At 60.1% G+C, this 16,851-nt stretch overlaps 1 protein-coding gene across 2 annotated transcripts in view; it reads left to right on the plus strand.

Moving 5' to 3' along the window:
* The window catches only part of FBLN2 (fibulin 2), a gene marked incomplete at its 5' end in the record, with an annotated part of 50,771 nt that extends 34,518 nt beyond the window's left edge, over positions 1-16,253 (plus strand). Inside the window, 10 exons of one of the 2 annotated variants that reach the window (XM_079713723.1) lie at positions 1,820-1,960; positions 5,942-6,076; positions 7,886-8,023; positions 8,527-8,670; positions 8,781-8,909; positions 9,287-9,412; positions 11,544-11,660; positions 12,314-12,442; positions 13,302-13,425; positions 15,426-16,253. In XM_079713723.1, the coding sequence (XP_079569849.1) occupies positions 1,820-1,960; positions 5,942-6,076; positions 7,886-8,023; positions 8,527-8,670; positions 8,781-8,909; positions 9,287-9,412; positions 11,544-11,660; positions 12,314-12,442; positions 13,302-13,425; positions 15,426-15,783 (1,541 nt within the window). In that variant the 3' untranslated portion in view covers positions 15,784-16,253. The remainder of the gene's footprint in view (positions 1-1,819; positions 1,961-5,941; positions 6,077-7,885; positions 8,024-8,526; positions 8,671-8,780; positions 8,910-9,286; positions 9,413-11,543; positions 11,661-12,313; positions 12,443-13,301; positions 13,426-15,425) is intronic. The other variant, XM_079713724.1, reaches the window with a different exon arrangement.
* Positions 16,254-16,851: the final 598 nt, after the last annotated feature.

A 16,851-nucleotide genomic window follows, 5' to 3' on the forward strand; every position in this document is an offset into this window, starting at 1 on the left:
GAGCGGGGAGCAGGTGTGGCTGCCATGACGACCAGCTGCAAACTGAGCAGCTGAAACAACCACGTCCGCCCACATCACGTGCCAGGTGTGCATGCAGCCCAGGTGGGCACACGGGCTGGCTGCGGCCCCGCCACTCCCTGGAGCAGGCCTCCGCAAACTTCAGTGTGCCACAGGGTCACCTGGGGACCTGGGACCACAGGATCCTGAGAAGTCCACATGGCCCCAGGGGTCTGACCTAGTAGGTCTTGGAGTGGGGGAGGCCCGAGACTCCCCGGGTTACACTCTTTGACTAGCTCTGTCCTCGAGGGTCACCCCATCTGAGTGGCCTGACTTGGTGTGTGACCGCCTTGCCCCCGTTCCAGCCACGGGTGGAGCCGACAGAGGGCAGTGCCTGCCCTATTGTCCTGCGGCAGGACATTGCGCCGCTGGTCTCCGTGGGGAACAAGGCTGGGGAGAGGCAGCCCCAGCCGGAGGGCACATTCTCAGTTCTGAAATCAAGGAGGGACGGTGGATGTTGGTGACTCTGCCTTCACAGAAGGGCCGAAGAGGGTTTAAAAGCACGGACCTCCCTTACTTACGAACCCGCTCAGTCTGGTTCTTGTCCCGATGTGGTCTCTGCGGGCTGGGACCTCCCCCTGTGAATTGGGGGGCATCAGATCTGACACCTGCTGGGGTGGTTCCCACAGTGAATGACATCTTGAGCACCTCCTCGTGTGTGGAGGCAGGGCAGGCAGACAGCGTGCAGATGGTCTAGGAGATGCTTTAGTTCAGGTTCAAGTTCAGGAGACATGAACCTGGTTTGGGTCCATGGGTAACAGGGTTAAGTCTGCCTGGGAAGAGACCCACATCCCTGTCAGAAGCCAAAACCCACCTCTAGCCGATTGCCCAGGACTGTTCTGGTGTGGATGAAAACCACCCTCATGCCCAGAGGGGACAGGACACTTGCCCAGAGCACACAGCATGGTGGTGACTGACAGGCCTTTCTCTCAGATGGTGGGGGCAGATCTGGCTTTGCTCCTCATCTCCCAGGGCCCTGAAGACACGAGGACTGTGTCTTCTGGGTTGGGACTCCTTCAGGCCATGGGCCTGTGTCCCTATCCCTCCAGGCCTCCCTTTCTCTCTGCAGCGCCCCCGGTGGTAGAGGCTGTGGGGTCCAGGCCAGAGGTTGCAGAGGCCGTTCTGTGGGTGTAGCCTGCCCCGCAGGGGAGTCCTGCAGATGATATTTAAGCAGATGATATTTTATCATCTGTTTAAAATAAAGAAGTTACCAACAATGACAGCTCAAGAATTTTTTTTAAATGTCCAAATTTCAGGTTTTTCTTGAAACTTTGTAACGTCTGTCCACAAGGACCCCACAGCCTTGGTCTCCCTTTGGACAGAGCACAGGCTCCGCAGTGCCCTAGAGCCCCCTTGGCCCTTCTCCTGTTTATGCCTCCAGCCTGGCCCCCTAAGCACTTAGGTTTGCAACTCCTGCCATTGTGTGGCTCCCGTGGCTGCCTGTGGATGTGGAGGGTCTCCAGAGCATGGGTGGGAGACGGCCTCTGGTCCCGCCCACTGTGTGGCCCCAGACAGGCTGCCTACCCTCTCTGAGCTTCACTTCACCACCTGTCTGCTAGGGCTCCTGCTCTGACATCTTTCAGTTGGACAAACTCGGACTTGGGCCCAAAGCCCAGAGGGACCCCTGATGGGCTGGGAGGTCCTGGGCAGGTCCCTGCCCGTCTGGGTGTCGGTTTCCCCATCTGTCACTGGAGGCTCCATGTCACTGGAGGCCACGCTTCTCTAATGGCCCTTCTGTTTTTCCTCCCGCGGCCGTCACTAGACCAAGACGAGTGCCTGCTGGGCACTCACGATTGTAGCTGGCGACAGTTCTGTGTGAACACCCTGGGATCCTTCTACTGTGTCAACCACACAGTGCTCTGTGCCGAGGGCTTTATCCTCAACGCGCACAGGAAGTGCGTGGGTAAGCCAGAGCCCCGCTTGCCGCCACCGCCACGGCTCCCTGCTGTGCTCCATGCCAAGCCCGCCACACCGCAGCCACGTGCTAAAGGGCCTGCCCTTTGCATGTGAGCTCTCAGCACGGCCCCCCCACCCCATGCTCCATGTCCTGCCCCTCGTGTCCTGGTTCCTGTCCTGCTTCTCCACCGACGCCACCGGGAAGCTGCTTTCCCCAGGGACGTGCCTGAGTCAGAACTTTGTCTGAGGTGTGACCTGGCTGGTCATTGAAATGAGGTCATTGAGACATGTGGGCAGCAGGATAGGGAGGCCTGGGTTCGAATCAGGACCCCCTAGTATCTCTGTGGGCTTGAACTTCCTCCCAAGCCTCCGTTTTATCATCTGTAAAAAGGGAGCACTGAGGGCACTGCTCCCCGTTTGGAGATTTTGTGACATGTGTATCACGTAGCCAGAGCCCGGGGCACAGTGTGCATGTGACCTCAGCTGCTGAGGTTGTCCTTAGATGCGGCCAGAGCCCCTTCAGAGGCAAATACCCCAGCTAGGCGTCCATTTGCTGTGTGACCCTGAGCAGTAGTGCTCACCTCTCTGAGCCTGTTTCCTCACCTCTAACCTTGGGGCTCGGAGGCCTGGAAAGGGCTGGTACCCAGGTCCCGGCCTGTGCATGGATGGGCTGGTGCTCAGTAATGTACCCGCCCTCCTGCCTCTCGGTGCCCTTGTGGGCCAGGGCTGGGGCTCCAGGCCTGCTCTGTGGGCAGCAAGGACTTGCTGTTCTCCCATGGCTGGGGGGTCTGATGTTTTCATGGAGGAAACATCATGGACCTGAACAGAGATAGACCCAGGATAGCGGGGGCTCGGGGCAGACTGGGAAATACTGTGGCGGGGATGCAAGGAGAGGCCAAGGGAGAGGCCATTCCAGCGGGCAGCGTCTGGACACACTCCCTGGAGAAAGTGGCATGTGCACGTGTCTCCAAGGACGATGGGGATTTGGGAGCTGGGAGGGGCGTGAGGGAGGAAGGAACGGCTGCAACAAACGTGTGGAGGTGGGAGCTGCCCTGCACGTGCCCAGACCCCCGTGTGTCGTCCTTGTGCTTGGGGACCATGCCCAACCTGGACATGTCCTCTTCCTCACCCTCCGCCGCCGGGCAGCGGAGTGGCCGCTGCAGACATGTGTGCCCCTGGCCTCCAGCCGCCGGCCCAACATGCGCCCTCTGGAGCCTGCTTGTCAGTGGCGGGGCAGCTCCTCCCGTCCGGGTCGTGTCTGTGTGTGTCTGGGAAAAGGCGGTCCACCCTGTGAGCACCCTCCCAGGACGTGGGTGTGCAGGGTTCCCTGGAGAGAAGACCTTGTCCTAAAAGGGGTCGCCAGGCAGCTGGAAAATGGGTTCTGGGATGAAAGGGCAGAGGTGCCTTCCATTCAGCAAAGGTTATGGTCATTCTCTCTGCCTTTCCCTCCTCATCATCCGGCACGGACCCCCGTCCCCTCTTGGTCCTTGTGTTCCGCATATGTGTTCATCTCACCTGTGAGCTCTCCTTCTTTCCGTCACTTGCTCATCCACAGGCGTGTCTTCCGCGGTGCGTTTGTGAGCTCCAGGCATGTTCTGTTAACCCTGGCTGGTGAGATGGGAGACGGGTGCCCGGGTTAAGAGAGTGGCCTCTGCAGCCAGACCGCCTGGGTTCAGATCCTGGCTCTGCCACTTTCTAGTTGTAGGACCTGAGACCAGTCATTTGATCTCTCTGAACCTCAGTTTCCTCACCTGTGAAAAGAGGACTAATGGCTACCTCAGAGGGTCACTGTGGCGGTTACATGAGTCCATGTAAAGAACCTGCTAGTGTTTGATGCCGTAATTGTGATTCAACAAATGTGTTATACTGAGGCAGCCTGCAGAGGTAGTGGGCTCCCCATCACTGGAGGTATGTAAGCTGAAGTGGGTCAGTATTGGGCGGTGCCAAGTCCACAGGACTTCTAACAGACAGGCGACCTCTGTGGGGAATCCCCTGTGCTTTGCTGTTGGCCTTTTGTGCCCTGTCCTTTGAGGAACATCTTGGGCCCTGGGAACAGTGTTCTAGGTGGGCTTGGCTTTGAGACGATGGGAGCCCCGTCTCTGGGGCCCACTCTGCAGCAGTGGGGAAAGGGCTGGGCGCTCTGGGTTCTGTTCTTGCTGTTGTCCCGTGCAGGCTGGGAGACTTGTCACGTCCCCTCTGTGAGACCTAGTTCCTTATCTGTGAAGCAGTATCTCTGGGGGATCGAGGGCAGTTCGTGTAAGCCGCCCGATCCCTAAGTGAGCCACACAATCAGTGATGTCTGCTGTCATCTCTCACCATGATTCCTCCCAGGCTAGGGGGTGCTTCTGGCCATGATGTTTCTGGGCTCCTGAGAATGTGTCTCTCTCTGTCAATGCAGCTTATAAATCAGAAGCCTCTGTCTGGCCCAGCCAACCCTTCCTTGGAAACCACGGGCCAGAACTCTCCCTTTTCCTCCTCCTCTTCCCCACCCAACCAGCCTTGGCTGGGCCTGTACACCAGTTGGTTCACCTGTGAGTTTGGGACAGTCTCTTGCCCCACAGCCCTGTACCCCTCCTCTCCACCGGGTCCTTGTCATCCTGGTAGGTTCAGCTCAGACATTAGTGTCCCTGAGAGTAGCTCTGACAGTGCAGGACCCAGAGCGGGCAGTGCTCTGGCCTGAGCCCAGGACTGTGCAGCTTTCCTCCCCAGCGTCTCCACCGGACCTGTCCTCTCTCCCTGCCTGCCGACTGGCAGTTCCTTGGGGGCAGAGGCTGTGACACACCGCTAGGCCACCTGTGCTTAGCACAGAATAGGTGCTCGTTAAGGTGTGTCCAGTGAATGAACGAATCCGCATGACTGTTGTACCTCCCCTGCCAGGCAGAACGTGGCGGAGACATGGGGTGTCCTCTGCCCACCTGCAGGGACGTCTGACTTGGCCACCTCTCTGGGTCTCCTCCTCCCTCCCTGATGCTACTTCTTTCCCTCCTTTGCTGGCTTCTCCCCTCCCCACCTGTGCATCCCAGGCTTCAGTACTTGACCCCCGGGTGACCTCAGCAGTGACCACTTGCAAGTCAATGTCTCCCCTCAGACCCCTTCCATGAGCTCTGAGGCAGGCCTCTGGCTGCCTCTTGATCCTCAAGCCCAGTGTGACGTCAGGGGCTCCCAGCCTTCCCCTGTGAGCCTGTTCCTCCCAGCTGGCCCCAGCCCAGGTGCTGGGCCCCCATCTGTAGAGCTGCTCGTCCAGAAAGCTTTGCCAAGACCAATGGGCTCCTCTTTCTCTCTCCTTCATCGCCTCCATCATAGATCCTGTCGGTTTGACCTTCACAGCACGTCCAGAACCCGACTGCTTCTCCTCGCCTCCGTGGGTGGCAGCCTAAGCCCCATCACCTACTAGTCTAACATACTCTCACCCCTGGAGTATTTGCACTCAGCCAGGAAACCCTGTTACCAATAAGTCAGCCCACTTCCCTCCTCTGCTGGAGCCCTCGATGGCCGCCACCTCCCCCGCATCTCCTAACACTCTCCTCTCCCCCCCAGCCACACCCCTCTGGGCCAGAGCCTGAACCTGCCTGGCAGCCTGTCCCCTCTGCGTAGGATACGTGCTCGGCTCGTTCTGGCACCTCCTCAAATGCTTTGCTCAAGTGTCCTCTGCCCTGAGGATCCTTCGTGCCTCCGCCCCCTGCACCTCCCACTCCTGGTCTCCTTCAGTCTCTTCCACAAGACTCAGGACCCCCCTCCCTCTTAGGTTTGTCTGTCTGCTGGTCCTCCCGCCCTGAGTGTCCCGCGCCATGGCAGACTTTCTGTCTGTCTTGTTCACCATGTACCCCTGCGGCCATGGCACGTGCTCCATAAATCTTTGTTGAATGGGTGGTTGCACAGACTGTGCTGCTCTCTGGGAAGTGAGCATGTTGAGGGCAGGGCTGGCTGGCCGGCGCCATACCGGGAGCGCCCCGCCCCGCAGCCTCTGACGGCCTCACCCTCCCCGCAGACATCAATGAGTGCGTGACGGACCTGCACACGTGCAGCCGGGGCGAGCACTGCATGAACACGGTGGGCTCCTTCCGCTGCTACAAGGCTCTCACCTGTGAGTCCGGCTACATGCTCAAGGATGGCGAGTGCACAGGTGAGGCTAGCTGGCTGGAGGCCCCGCCCACCTCCCACCCCCACCCCGCCTTCTGATCCGCCAGCAGCCCACCTCCCGCCCAGAGCCTTCTCCCTTCTGGCAAGCTCCCAGCCCTGGGGTTTCCTGCCTGTGGGAAGACGCCACAGATGATGGTTTAGGGGCAGAGGCGGGGGGCGGGGGTGGCCCGAGGTAAGTGTGTCTGGGTCAGTTATTCCCCTTCCTATGCCTCAGTTCCCACAGAAGGGTCACTTCTGTCCTTTTTACCAGAAAATTCTAGCCGCCTCAGAAGAGAGAGAGGTTCCATTGAACCATTTCAGCAGATGCTTCCCCAGCGTCGTTTGTGGGCCTGGCAGGGTTCTGGGTGGCTGGGGTACCGGTGGGGGCATGTTCTTGTCTCTGGCCTCCTGATGGGGGGGGCGGCGGGCCCACAGGCACGGGCTGGGTGTTGCTTTAGGTGGGGTCCAAAGAGGCCGGCCCCCTGTGGCGGAGACCTGCAGGATGAGAGGCCCCTGGGAAGGGTGTTCCAGGCAGAGGGAACAGCAGGTGCCACGCCCTTAGGGAGGGGAGGGGCCTTGGCACAAAGATCAGAAAGGGCGTCTCGGGTGGGAGCACGCTGCTGGCGGAAGGAGGCTGCGGGTTGGCAGGCCCAGGTAGGTGAGCAGTTGGGAGTTTGTTTCACCCGTGACGGGAAGCGTTTTATTTTAACTGAAAACGTCTAGAAGAAAGTCACCCAGGGGGTGAGACCCAGAGCAGTGCTCCATTGTTTCAAGCCCGGAAAATGGCGGTGGGAAGCGGCTCTGAGGTCGGCGGGAGCTCAGGCAGGTGCTGAAGGCACTCCATGCTGGGCCCTGAGCTGGGCGCGGAGCAGGGGTGGGATGAGCTGGCAGGAGATGAGCCCAGGCCCCTTGGCGCTCAGCTGTGCACACCCACGCATGTCCACAGGGCTCACACAGATCCAGGGTGAGCCCCCTTTAGAGAACCCTGACACGTGGGGATGGGGGGCCGTCTCCCTGGACGCCCCAGCACCCCCACCCCTCTCATCCCAGGGCCTCCTTCTTAGACCAGAGTGGCTGGGCAGGGGCTGTGTTCTCAGACTCCCGGGGGTCCTTGGAGGGGGTTCTAGAACCCAGCACAGGGCTGCCTAGAGGCTGGGCTCCTGTGGGAAAGTGGTGGAAACCTTGGAAACTGGAGGGGGTGGATGGATGAACAACACACAGACACACATGGTTGGTCAGGCCGTCAGGAGGCCGAGGGAGCCTCGGCTGTGCCACTAGCCCTCTGTGTCCCCTTTCTGCTTCGTGCCTCGGTTTCCTCATCTGTGGAAAGAGCCCGACATGCCTGCTGTGCAGGAAGCACAGGGGAAGCATGGGGCCGGCACTTTGTAAACTGGCTGCTGCACAGCAGGGAGGGGCCCCTGTGACCTGCTGGTGCCACACCGCAGGTGGGGACAGCGGTGCCATCCAGGTCTGGCAGTTCCATCGTTGGAAGCTCCAAGCCTGGCTGCCCAGAAGCAGTGCCCCAGCTATGGAACCCTGCCTGTGCCTCAGTCTCCCCTGTGAAGGAGGGGGCTCGTCATAGCCTGCTTCTGGGTACATGTAAGCACTGAGTAAATAAGTACGTCTCAGAGCCCTTGGGACAACGCCTGGTAGCACGGCAGAGTTCAGTGAGGGGGTGACGTTGTTACTGCTGGCATGGGCCACTCCCTGTGATGCAGAAGACCCTTGTAACCGTCAAGGTCACTGTGGGGATGTGCGGGCAGGGGCCTGCCAGCCCGCCGGCCCCTGACCCCCGGCCTGGTCTGTGTGGCAGACGTGGACGAGTGTGAGCTGGGCACACACAACTGCCAGGCGGGCTCCACGTGCCATAACACCAAGGGCTCCTTCTACTGCCAGGCGCGGCAGCGCTGCATGGAGGGCTTCCTGCAGGACCCCGAGGGCAACTGCGTGGGTGAGTGGGGCTTGGAGGGGCTGTGTCTGCCTGGCCCTGGGGGTCTTTAGGAGGGGTGGTTGTGGGGATAGGCTCTGAGGGCTTTACAGATCAGGGAGGCCTGGCTTGCTGCACTTTCCCTCTCCTGGCCTCAGTGTCCCCCTGTGAATGCATGTGTCAGTGCCTGGGCCCCGCGAGGCACGTGCAAAATGGAAGCTCTTGTTATCCTGAACTGTCTGATCGTGGCTGAGTTACTTCTCTTGTGGCCTCAGTTTACCCATCTGTGGGATTGGACTGGATGAAGGTGTATCACGTTTTTTTAACCTACCCAACAGTGCTTGGGTTCTGGGAGGGAAAGCCCTCGGGTCCTGGGACTCAGGGACTGGACAGTCTGACCTGCCAGCCCAACCTGGGCTGGTCTGGGGCCCAGGACTGGCCACCTCCCAGTGTAGCCCTGGACTCAGATGCTGGGGCTCTGGGAGGGGCTACAGCAGGCTCCCTGTCACCCGCACCCCCCTCTGCAGACATCAATGAGTGCACGTCACTCTCTGAGCCATGTCGGCCAGGCTTCAGCTGCATCAACACGGTGGGCTCCTACACGTGCCAGAGGAACCCAGTGATCTGCGGGCGTGGCTACCATGCCAACCAGGACGGGACCAAGTGTGTGGGTAAGGCCCACCTCCCCTTAGCCTCTGGCTTCCCGGGTGCCCTGGGCCGGGGTGGCTGGCGCAGGGGGAGAGTCCGGGCCTCAGGGTGCCCTGCTCGCCTCCCCCTGCAGACGTGAATGAGTGTGAGGCGGGCGTGCACCGCTGCGGCGAGGGGCAGGTATGCCACAACCTCCCCGGCTCCTACCGCTGTGACTGCAAGCCTGGCTTCCAGCGGGACGCCTTCGGCCGCGCCTGTGTCGGTAGGTGGGACTGGTGGCCGAGACCCCGTCCGGCTCCCCTGAGAGGTGCCCGCCTGCCCCAGGCCCTCCCCCCGGCCAGCCTTGCTCTGACCACATGCCCGGCCCTCTCTGGGCTGGACTGCCTTCCTGCCGTCCTGTCCAGCTGAGGCTCTGCTCTCGGTCCCCATCGCGCTCCTTGCTTGCCCTTTGCCGTGCCGTTTGTCTCCACGTCTGCCTCTGGTCTCCGTCCAGCACCTCCTCTGCCTTCTTCCCCTGCTCCCTCGTCCCCCGCGCTCCTTCTGGGCTCCCGGGTCCCTCTCCTCGCCGGGGGTGGAGGGGGCTGGCGTCCAGGCCACCTCCGCCCTCCCTGAGCCCTGCGCCTGCCGCCCGCCCCGCAGACGTGAACGAGTGCTGGACCTCGCCCAGCCGCCTGTGCCAGCACACGTGCGAGAACACGCCCGGCTCCTACCGCTGCTCCTGCAGCTCCGGCTTCGTGCTGGCGGCCGACGGCAAGCGTTGCGAAGGTACGGCCGACCTGGCCTCTGACCCGTGGCCCGCCGTGCAGGGCCCCAGGCCTCAGCTGCATGCTGTGTCGTGCCAGGGCCCCCCACTGGCATCTCAGACCCAAGGGCTGGGTGTCTGTGTTGTCTGCACCCCTGGGCAGGAGCTCCCTGCAGGCAGGGGGGGCGGCCCAGCCTCTGCCCCTTGGTAGGTGCTGATCCTGGTCATGACTGCGGTGCCCTGGGCTTCAGGCAGGGGGCGGAGCGAGCGAGACGAGAGGTAGGCCCGTGGCCACGCGGACGGCCCGGCGGCCACACAGCACCTGGAAGTGCCATCCCGAGCGACCCCATCTTGGTTTTCCAGATCCCAGAAATCTTGATATTTATGCAAAGTCTGCTGGTTTTTACACGTCGCTGGTGGATCTAAACTTAAACACACTGTGTGTTAAACCAAGCACGTGAACTGGACCTGCGGCCCAGTCCTCACCAGTGTGGGATGCGCCTGGGGCTGACGGAGGGGACGCGTGAGGGACCGTCACACTGTTCCCACCTGTGTTCATGGTGTGGTTGGGCCAGGTCTGGTGGGGGTGGTGTGGCGGGGTGCGGGGGTCCCAGGCTGCTCAGTGAAGTGGGGAGGGGTCCCATGAGTAAAGGGGATGTGGGATCTCTGGCCCCATTTAGCTGGCACCGTCTTTCCCAGCACCTCCCCTGGAGGTGCTTTCCTCATTTCCCTCCTGGGGAGGTGAGTCTGCTGAGACCCCTGGGAAGGCCATGCACCTCTCTCTGATTGCCTGGCCTGGCCAAAGAGCCAGCCTCTTGTGGGACGGGACCAGCCCAGGGACAGGGGAGCGACCCCAGGCCTGGCTGTGTCAGACGGCACTTGGATGGGCTCCCAAAACAGACCCTGTCACTCCCTTTCACTCACGGGGGCTACAGCCACCTGTGAGCCCTCCCCCCGGCCAGGCTGGCTGCAGACAGCCGTGGGGATGGAGCATCATTCCCGCCCCAGGTGTAGTTCATTCATTCACTTCTTGGCCCTCTGCCTTTCCCCCACCATCCCTACTTCAGGCCACTTCTCTCCAGCTCCATCTGTGGCTGGACGGTAGAGACTCAGAGATGGAACCTGCGTGGCCCCTGGCCCCCGGGAGCTCAGCCTGGTAGAGGAGAGAAGCCACTCATTCATTCATTCACGCCTTCCATCATTTTGTGTGAAAGCTGTGTATGTTGTGAGGTCCCGAGGATCGTGCGTCAGACAGTGGCCTCAAGGCCACGTGTGAGCTGACCCCCGCCCCCACCCTCTGCTCTGGCCACACCGGCCTCCTCCTCTTCTGTGCGTGCACAGGGCGCACCCTCAGCTCAGGGCCGGTGCTCTCACCGTGCCCCTGCCTGGAACGCTTCCCCAGACGCCCGCACGACTCTAACACTGCAGCCCCCCCGGACGCACCCCGGCCCCTTCTCCGCTCTTTTCCCGTAGCACGCACCACCTTCTGCCGTCCTAGGTGTTCCACCCATTTAATCCCCCCGCTTCTTCCCCGGCACACGCGTGAACATCAGCTCCACGACGGGAGGTGGTTGTCCGTCTTGCTCGTGGCTGTGTCCCCACGCTCAGCACAGGCCTGGCGCTTGTCGGAGCCCGGCAGGTCTTGGTTGGATGAATGAGAGACAAGTCCCTGCCCACAAGGAGCTCCGAGTCCAGCAGATGCCCCATCTCACCCGTCCTCCACTCACACAGCTCACCCGCTGCCTCGCAGGCCGGCTCTCACCCCTCTCCCACCCCATGCAGGGCCGGCCCTGGGGGTCAAGGGCAGGTCCTTGTTAGCATCTAGGTGACATCTCCCAGAGCCATCTCTACCCAGTGCTGTGGACTCTCAGTAGGGCAGCATCTAGCTCCCCGTGCGGGGATCTGACCCCACCTGTGGCTGCTTCCTCCAGGCAGTAGGCCGGGACTGCACCAGCAAGCTATAATACATTGCTGCCCCTGCCTCACTGCATGTCTCAGGCAGGCTCCTTGCCTTTTTCTGGGCCTCTGGTTCTCCATTGGCCCGAAGGGGAGGCTGGAACTGATGGTCTCTCAAGATAAGGCTCCAGGTGAGCCGGACCTTGGCCCTCTGGGCTGGGAGGACACCTCAGTGACCTCTGGCTGGTCTGTCTGCAGACGTGAATGAGTGTGAGGCCCAGCGCTGCAGCCAGGAGTGCGCCAACATCTACGGCTCCTACCAGTGCTACTGCCGCCAGGGCTACCAGCTGGCCGAGGACGGGCATACCTGCACAGGTACCTCTCCTCTGCCCAGGGCCCCCTTCCTGAGAGACACCACTTCCCGTGTGCCAGGCTCCTAGAGTCCCCACCGGCCCGGGGACACAGAGCACACAGAGGCCTTAGCGTCGTATCAGAGCTTGAGTCCCAGCCGGGCGTTTCCTGGCTGTGCCACCTTGGACAAATGCTTCCCACATCTGATCTCAGTGGGATGAAGCATTAAGTTAATTACAGTTGACCCTTGAACTACACGGGGGTTAGGGCCTCCCCTCCCCGATAGTCAAAAATCCACATATAACTTTACAGTCGGCTCTCTGTATCCGCGGTTCCGCATCTGTGGTTGAACCAAGGACAGATTGCGTCGTACTGTAGTATTTATTGAAAAAGGTCCTCGTGTCAGTGGACCTGTGCAGTTCAAACCTGTGTTGTTCAGGGGTCAGCTGTACCTTGTCCATGCCCTGTCTGGTACCTGATTGGCCCTCAGCTGGCATAGCAAGTATGGAGCGGCCCCGGGAAGCGACCCCTGGAGTGCGGGTCCCGGGTGCTCTGTGGCCTCGGGCAGCTCTCTTCCTCTCTCGGCCCTGTCGTCCTCATCTGTACAATGGGCCCCCAGCCTCCACGGCTGTGGCAGGATGACCCGGGCTCACGGGGGCGGACACTCTCTTCGGCAGACACTGACGAGTGTGCGCAGGGTGCCGGCATCCTCTGCACGTTCCGCTGCATCAACGTGCCAGGGAGCTACCAGTGCGCGTGCCCAGAGCGCGGCTACACCATGACGGCCAACGGGAGGTCCTGCAAAGGTGAGTGAGGGGTCCGCCCCACCGGGGCCTCAGGCAGCCTCCGAGCAGGCCCAGAAAGCCTCATGCAGCTGGCTGTGCTCCCAGAGCTCTGACACCAAGTGCATAGGCAGAGAATGGCCGATGCCACTGGTGGCCGTGTTGACCGAGGTCCGCGCCTGGGATGAGGCAGGTGGCGGTCTTTCTGCTGCTTGACCCAGCTTAGAGCCTTCAAGGCTTGGACTCTGCTCTGGCCCCTGCCCTGCGAGCAGGACGGGGGTCCTGTGGGATGGTTCTAAAGACAGGAGACCTACGCAGCCTATACAAGAAAAGCCTCAGGGGTCCCAGAAGCTGGCCAAGGCTTCCTGGCTGCAGAGCTATCTGCTTTTTAATTTAAAAAGTAATCAGTCTGCACTCCGTAAAAGGTGAGGATCTTACCCGTAAACAGCTGTGTGGGAATGATGAATATATGTGCCTAGAGCGTGATTTCAGTTTTGAGCCTGAGGCCCTGTTCTGCTTGATGGTGGGGACACAGCATGGGCTTCTCGGACAGCTCAGCCGCCGCAGTGATTTTGCTTTTGAAAGCGCTTCAGGCCGGAAACCTGTTCGCGTTCAGGACATCTCCCCCGACCCCTCCTCTCTGGCCATCCTGGCGCGCGGGGTCTGGGGAATGGCCTGTGCTGGCAGCACAGAGGCTCCCAGGCCATTGGCTACTGTACAGAGTGGAAGAGACGGAAGTATGTGACGCTCGGGTGGCATGTGAGCTGTGTGCCCACAGGACGGGCTGCTCTGAGACCCAGGCCCCTGGGGCGGGCTGGGGTGGCTCGGACGAGGGTCTCCAGCTCTGGGCATCCCTCCCATCGTCCTCCTCTGCTCCCCCCAGACCTGGACGAGTGTGCACTGGGCACCCACAACTGCTCTGAGGCTGAGACCTGCCATAACATCCAGGGCAGCTTCCGCTGCCTGCGTTTCGAGTGTCCTCCAAACTACGTCCGAGTCTCTGAAACGTGAGTGCCCCCACCCCGGCCTCGGGCCCGGGGACCCTGCACCAATCCACACTGCCCAGGGCGGAGGCCAGGTGACCGGTGGCGCATGCCTTCACCACCTCCTGCTCTTCACAGGCCCCACTGCCAGGTCTGTGGTCTGATGACCATAAATGGTACAAAAGAGCACCTTGCAGAAAGCTTGGAGCACAGAGTATGAAAGGAAGAAGACTCACACAAAAAAATCTTCTCTTCTCTCAAACACACACACACACACACACACACACACACACACACACACACGTTATCTTTTGCTGTGTAACAAGTTTTTTCCAGCACTTCGCATCTTAACATGACAAGTAGTTATCATCTCACACAGTTTTGGAGGGTCGCGAGCCATGGGGCCGCTTAGCCGGGTGGTCCTGGCTGAGGGTCGCATAGGTCTGGGTCCTCTGAACGCTTGACCGGGGCTGCAGGATCCCGCTGCCCACTCATGGCTCTGGGCGGGAGGCCTCAGCGCCTCACCATGTGGCCTCTCCATGGGGCCGGAGCTCCCCCAGCACGGGTCATCAAGAAGGCAAGTGATGGTCCTTTGTAACCTAACCTAATCCTAAAAGTGACATATCATCACTTCTGCCCCTGGCCACACAGTCCAGCACTGCACGGGGTACCCTGGGAGGCAACATTCAAAGTGTGACTGACAGGAGGGGCCATCTCGCAGGCTGGTGACCACACTCCCTAGTGATGCCTCTTGGTGTTTCGCCGTATTTCCTGGCCTTTCCTTACTAAACATACATTTCCGTAGAGTACTTGCTGGAGTGTCTATCTTCTTTTCTCTGCGCGGTGCTGTCACGTGGATGTGCTCGGTTGTTCAAAGCTTGCTTTCTGTGCTTGGTCGCCGTCTTTTGCGTCTGTGTGTGCAGCCCGCCTGGGGTGGCACTTCTTAGCATGTATGCGCTCGTGATTTACTTGCCGGCTGCCCTGCTGACCCTGTGACGTGCTTGCTAATACACACGGTGCCGGGGAGTGTCTATGTGCAGGTATTTTGGGACGCTTGGGTGAGTGTGTCTGGGTGACCCTGGGCAGGTGACCTCCCTTCCCTGGGTCTCAGCTGCTCCGCCTGCAACATGGATGATGGTAGTGCCAGCCCCAGGATGGGTGTCAGCACGGCATGAGTGAAAACTTGTCATGAGTTTACACAGTGTATGGCATGGCCTGGTGCTGCATTAGTGCCATGTGTTGGCGACGTCATACCCCAACCCTGCGTGGCTGTGCCCTGTGGTCCCCCAGCTGGGGAACTCTGCTCAGAACATCCTCTAGACGTGCTGAGCCCTGGTACACATTTTGGAAGCACTGAGCTTTGAGACAGGGATTTAGTGATGGAGGTGACAGTGTCTCATTGCACCCAGAAGAGACCAGATTGTTGCTGAGCTTAGAAATCGAGGCCTTGGGCCCTGTGGGGTTTGGTGCAGGTTCTGTCATCATGGTCCTGTAGCGTGGCTGAGTTCCCGGCGTCCTCTGGAGCCGGTGCGACTCGGAGCTCTCTGATCCTCGGAGAGGGGAAAGGGCAGGCCATCCCGTCAGAAGAGGAAATGGCTCTGAAGGACAGTCAATTATGGAAGAAAAGGGAATCTGAGAAAAGATGACAACAGTAAAAACACCGTGGCCAGGGAATCCATGCAAATAGGCAGTGTGCGAGGGAAGAAATGCAGGCAGGGAGGTAAGAAGGAAGGAAGGTAGGAAGGAGCACCGGGACGAGAACGAGCTGCTAACAAGCTACCTGGCGCTGTGCTGAGAGCCGCATGTTTATAACCTCACCCCTTCCCACCAGCGAAACCGCAAGGCCATTAACCTGTCCTACGAGGAAGCTGAGGTCCAGGGGGGTCACGTGACCCGGCAGGGGCTGCGAGGCTGCCGAGGGCGGAGCTGGGCTGGGGGCCGGCGCCCAGGTCTGCGCCCGGTTGGGCTGGGTAAGTGTTGGGTGGGAGCGAGCCCGCCGCTGACGCCCCCGCGTGCGCCCGCAGGAAGTGCGAGCGCGCGCTGTGCCACGACTTCATGGAGTGCCAGAACGCGCCGGCGCGCATCACGTACTACCGGCTCAACTTCCAGACCGGGCTGCTGGTGCCGGCGCACATCTTCCGCATCAGCCCGGTGCCCGCCTTCGCCGGCGACACCATCGCGCTCACCATCACCAAGGGCAACGAGGAGGGCTACTTCGGCACGCGCCGCCTCAACGCCTACACGGGCGTCGTCTTCCTCCAGCGGTCCGTGCGCGAGCCGCGGGACTTCGCCCTGGACGTGGAGATGAAGCTCTGGCGGCAGGGCTCCGTCACCACCTTCCTGGCCAAGATGCACATCTTCTTCACCACCTTTGCCCTGTGAGGCGCGGCCGCGGACGAGCGCGTAGAGACCCCCGATCCCCCGCTGGTCCGGCGCACGCCTCTTTCCGTGCTCCCTGCCGGCCGCGTGGGGGGCGGGCGCTGGGGCCAGTTTACTCTGACCCTGTAAATTAACTTAATTTTGCTGACTTGTTCCTCGCGTTTCGGCCTCTCCTGTGCCCCTGGAGGGAGTTTTGCGCAGGCCACTGCTGGTGCCCCGTGGATGGGGTCGGAGGATCCGAGGCTGGACGTGACCAAGACTGGAATCAGCGACCACGTTGGAGATTTTGGACTCAACTGGGTGACCTGTCCCCAGTGATGATATTCTGTTTCATGTTCCACTGTGATTAGCTCTTCACTTTTTTTAAAAATAGTTTTTAAGTGTTTTTGTTTAATTATAAAAGTAGTACATGTATATTGCAAATATATATATATTCAAATAGTACAAAAGGGTTATAAAGTAAAAAAGTGAAAACAGAAAATCCGCTTCCTTTTGTGCAGTGTTTGTGTGTGCCAGCAGTGCCTGCGTGTCTTGGGGCCCTGCCTTGGGCCTCACCTTGGGTTGCTGAAAGGATGGAAGTGGGAGCGTGCTCACTTCTGATCCTACTTCTCCTCCGCCTGCGTTTCCCTCTTCCCTCCTCTCCTCCAAATGTGGGCCTCACCTGGCTTGTCACTTTGGACACTGTCCAGAAACTGGACATCTACATTTAGTGTTACTTTTCTCACTTCCTTACCGACCGTTCTTCGCACGTGATGACGAACGTGTGTGAAGCTGTTTAGCATAGAAATGAGCTAACGGTTAGCTAAATCCATTTCTCTCTCGGGCCAGCCGTTTTCCATTGGTGTTCCATCCTGCGGAGGCTGTAACTCCGTGTCCCAGTGTATTTGGCCATTGTCGGTATTATAGCTTCACCGGTGGTGCCAGGGCTATGGGGGCATATCACGGAAGGTAGGAGTAACCTGCAGAATGAGACTGGAGTGCCATCCACTCATTAGCAGTTCATCCAGCGAATCGTCTCTCATGTGACTACATGTGTTCCAGGACAAGGCCACTCAGGTTTGCAGCGTCCAT

The sequence above is a fragment of the Hyperoodon ampullatus genome (genome assembly GCF_949752795.1).
Source record: "Hyperoodon ampullatus genome assembly, chromosome: 10".
Taxonomy (NCBI): Eukaryota; Metazoa; Chordata; class Mammalia; order Artiodactyla; family Ziphiidae; genus Hyperoodon; species Hyperoodon ampullatus.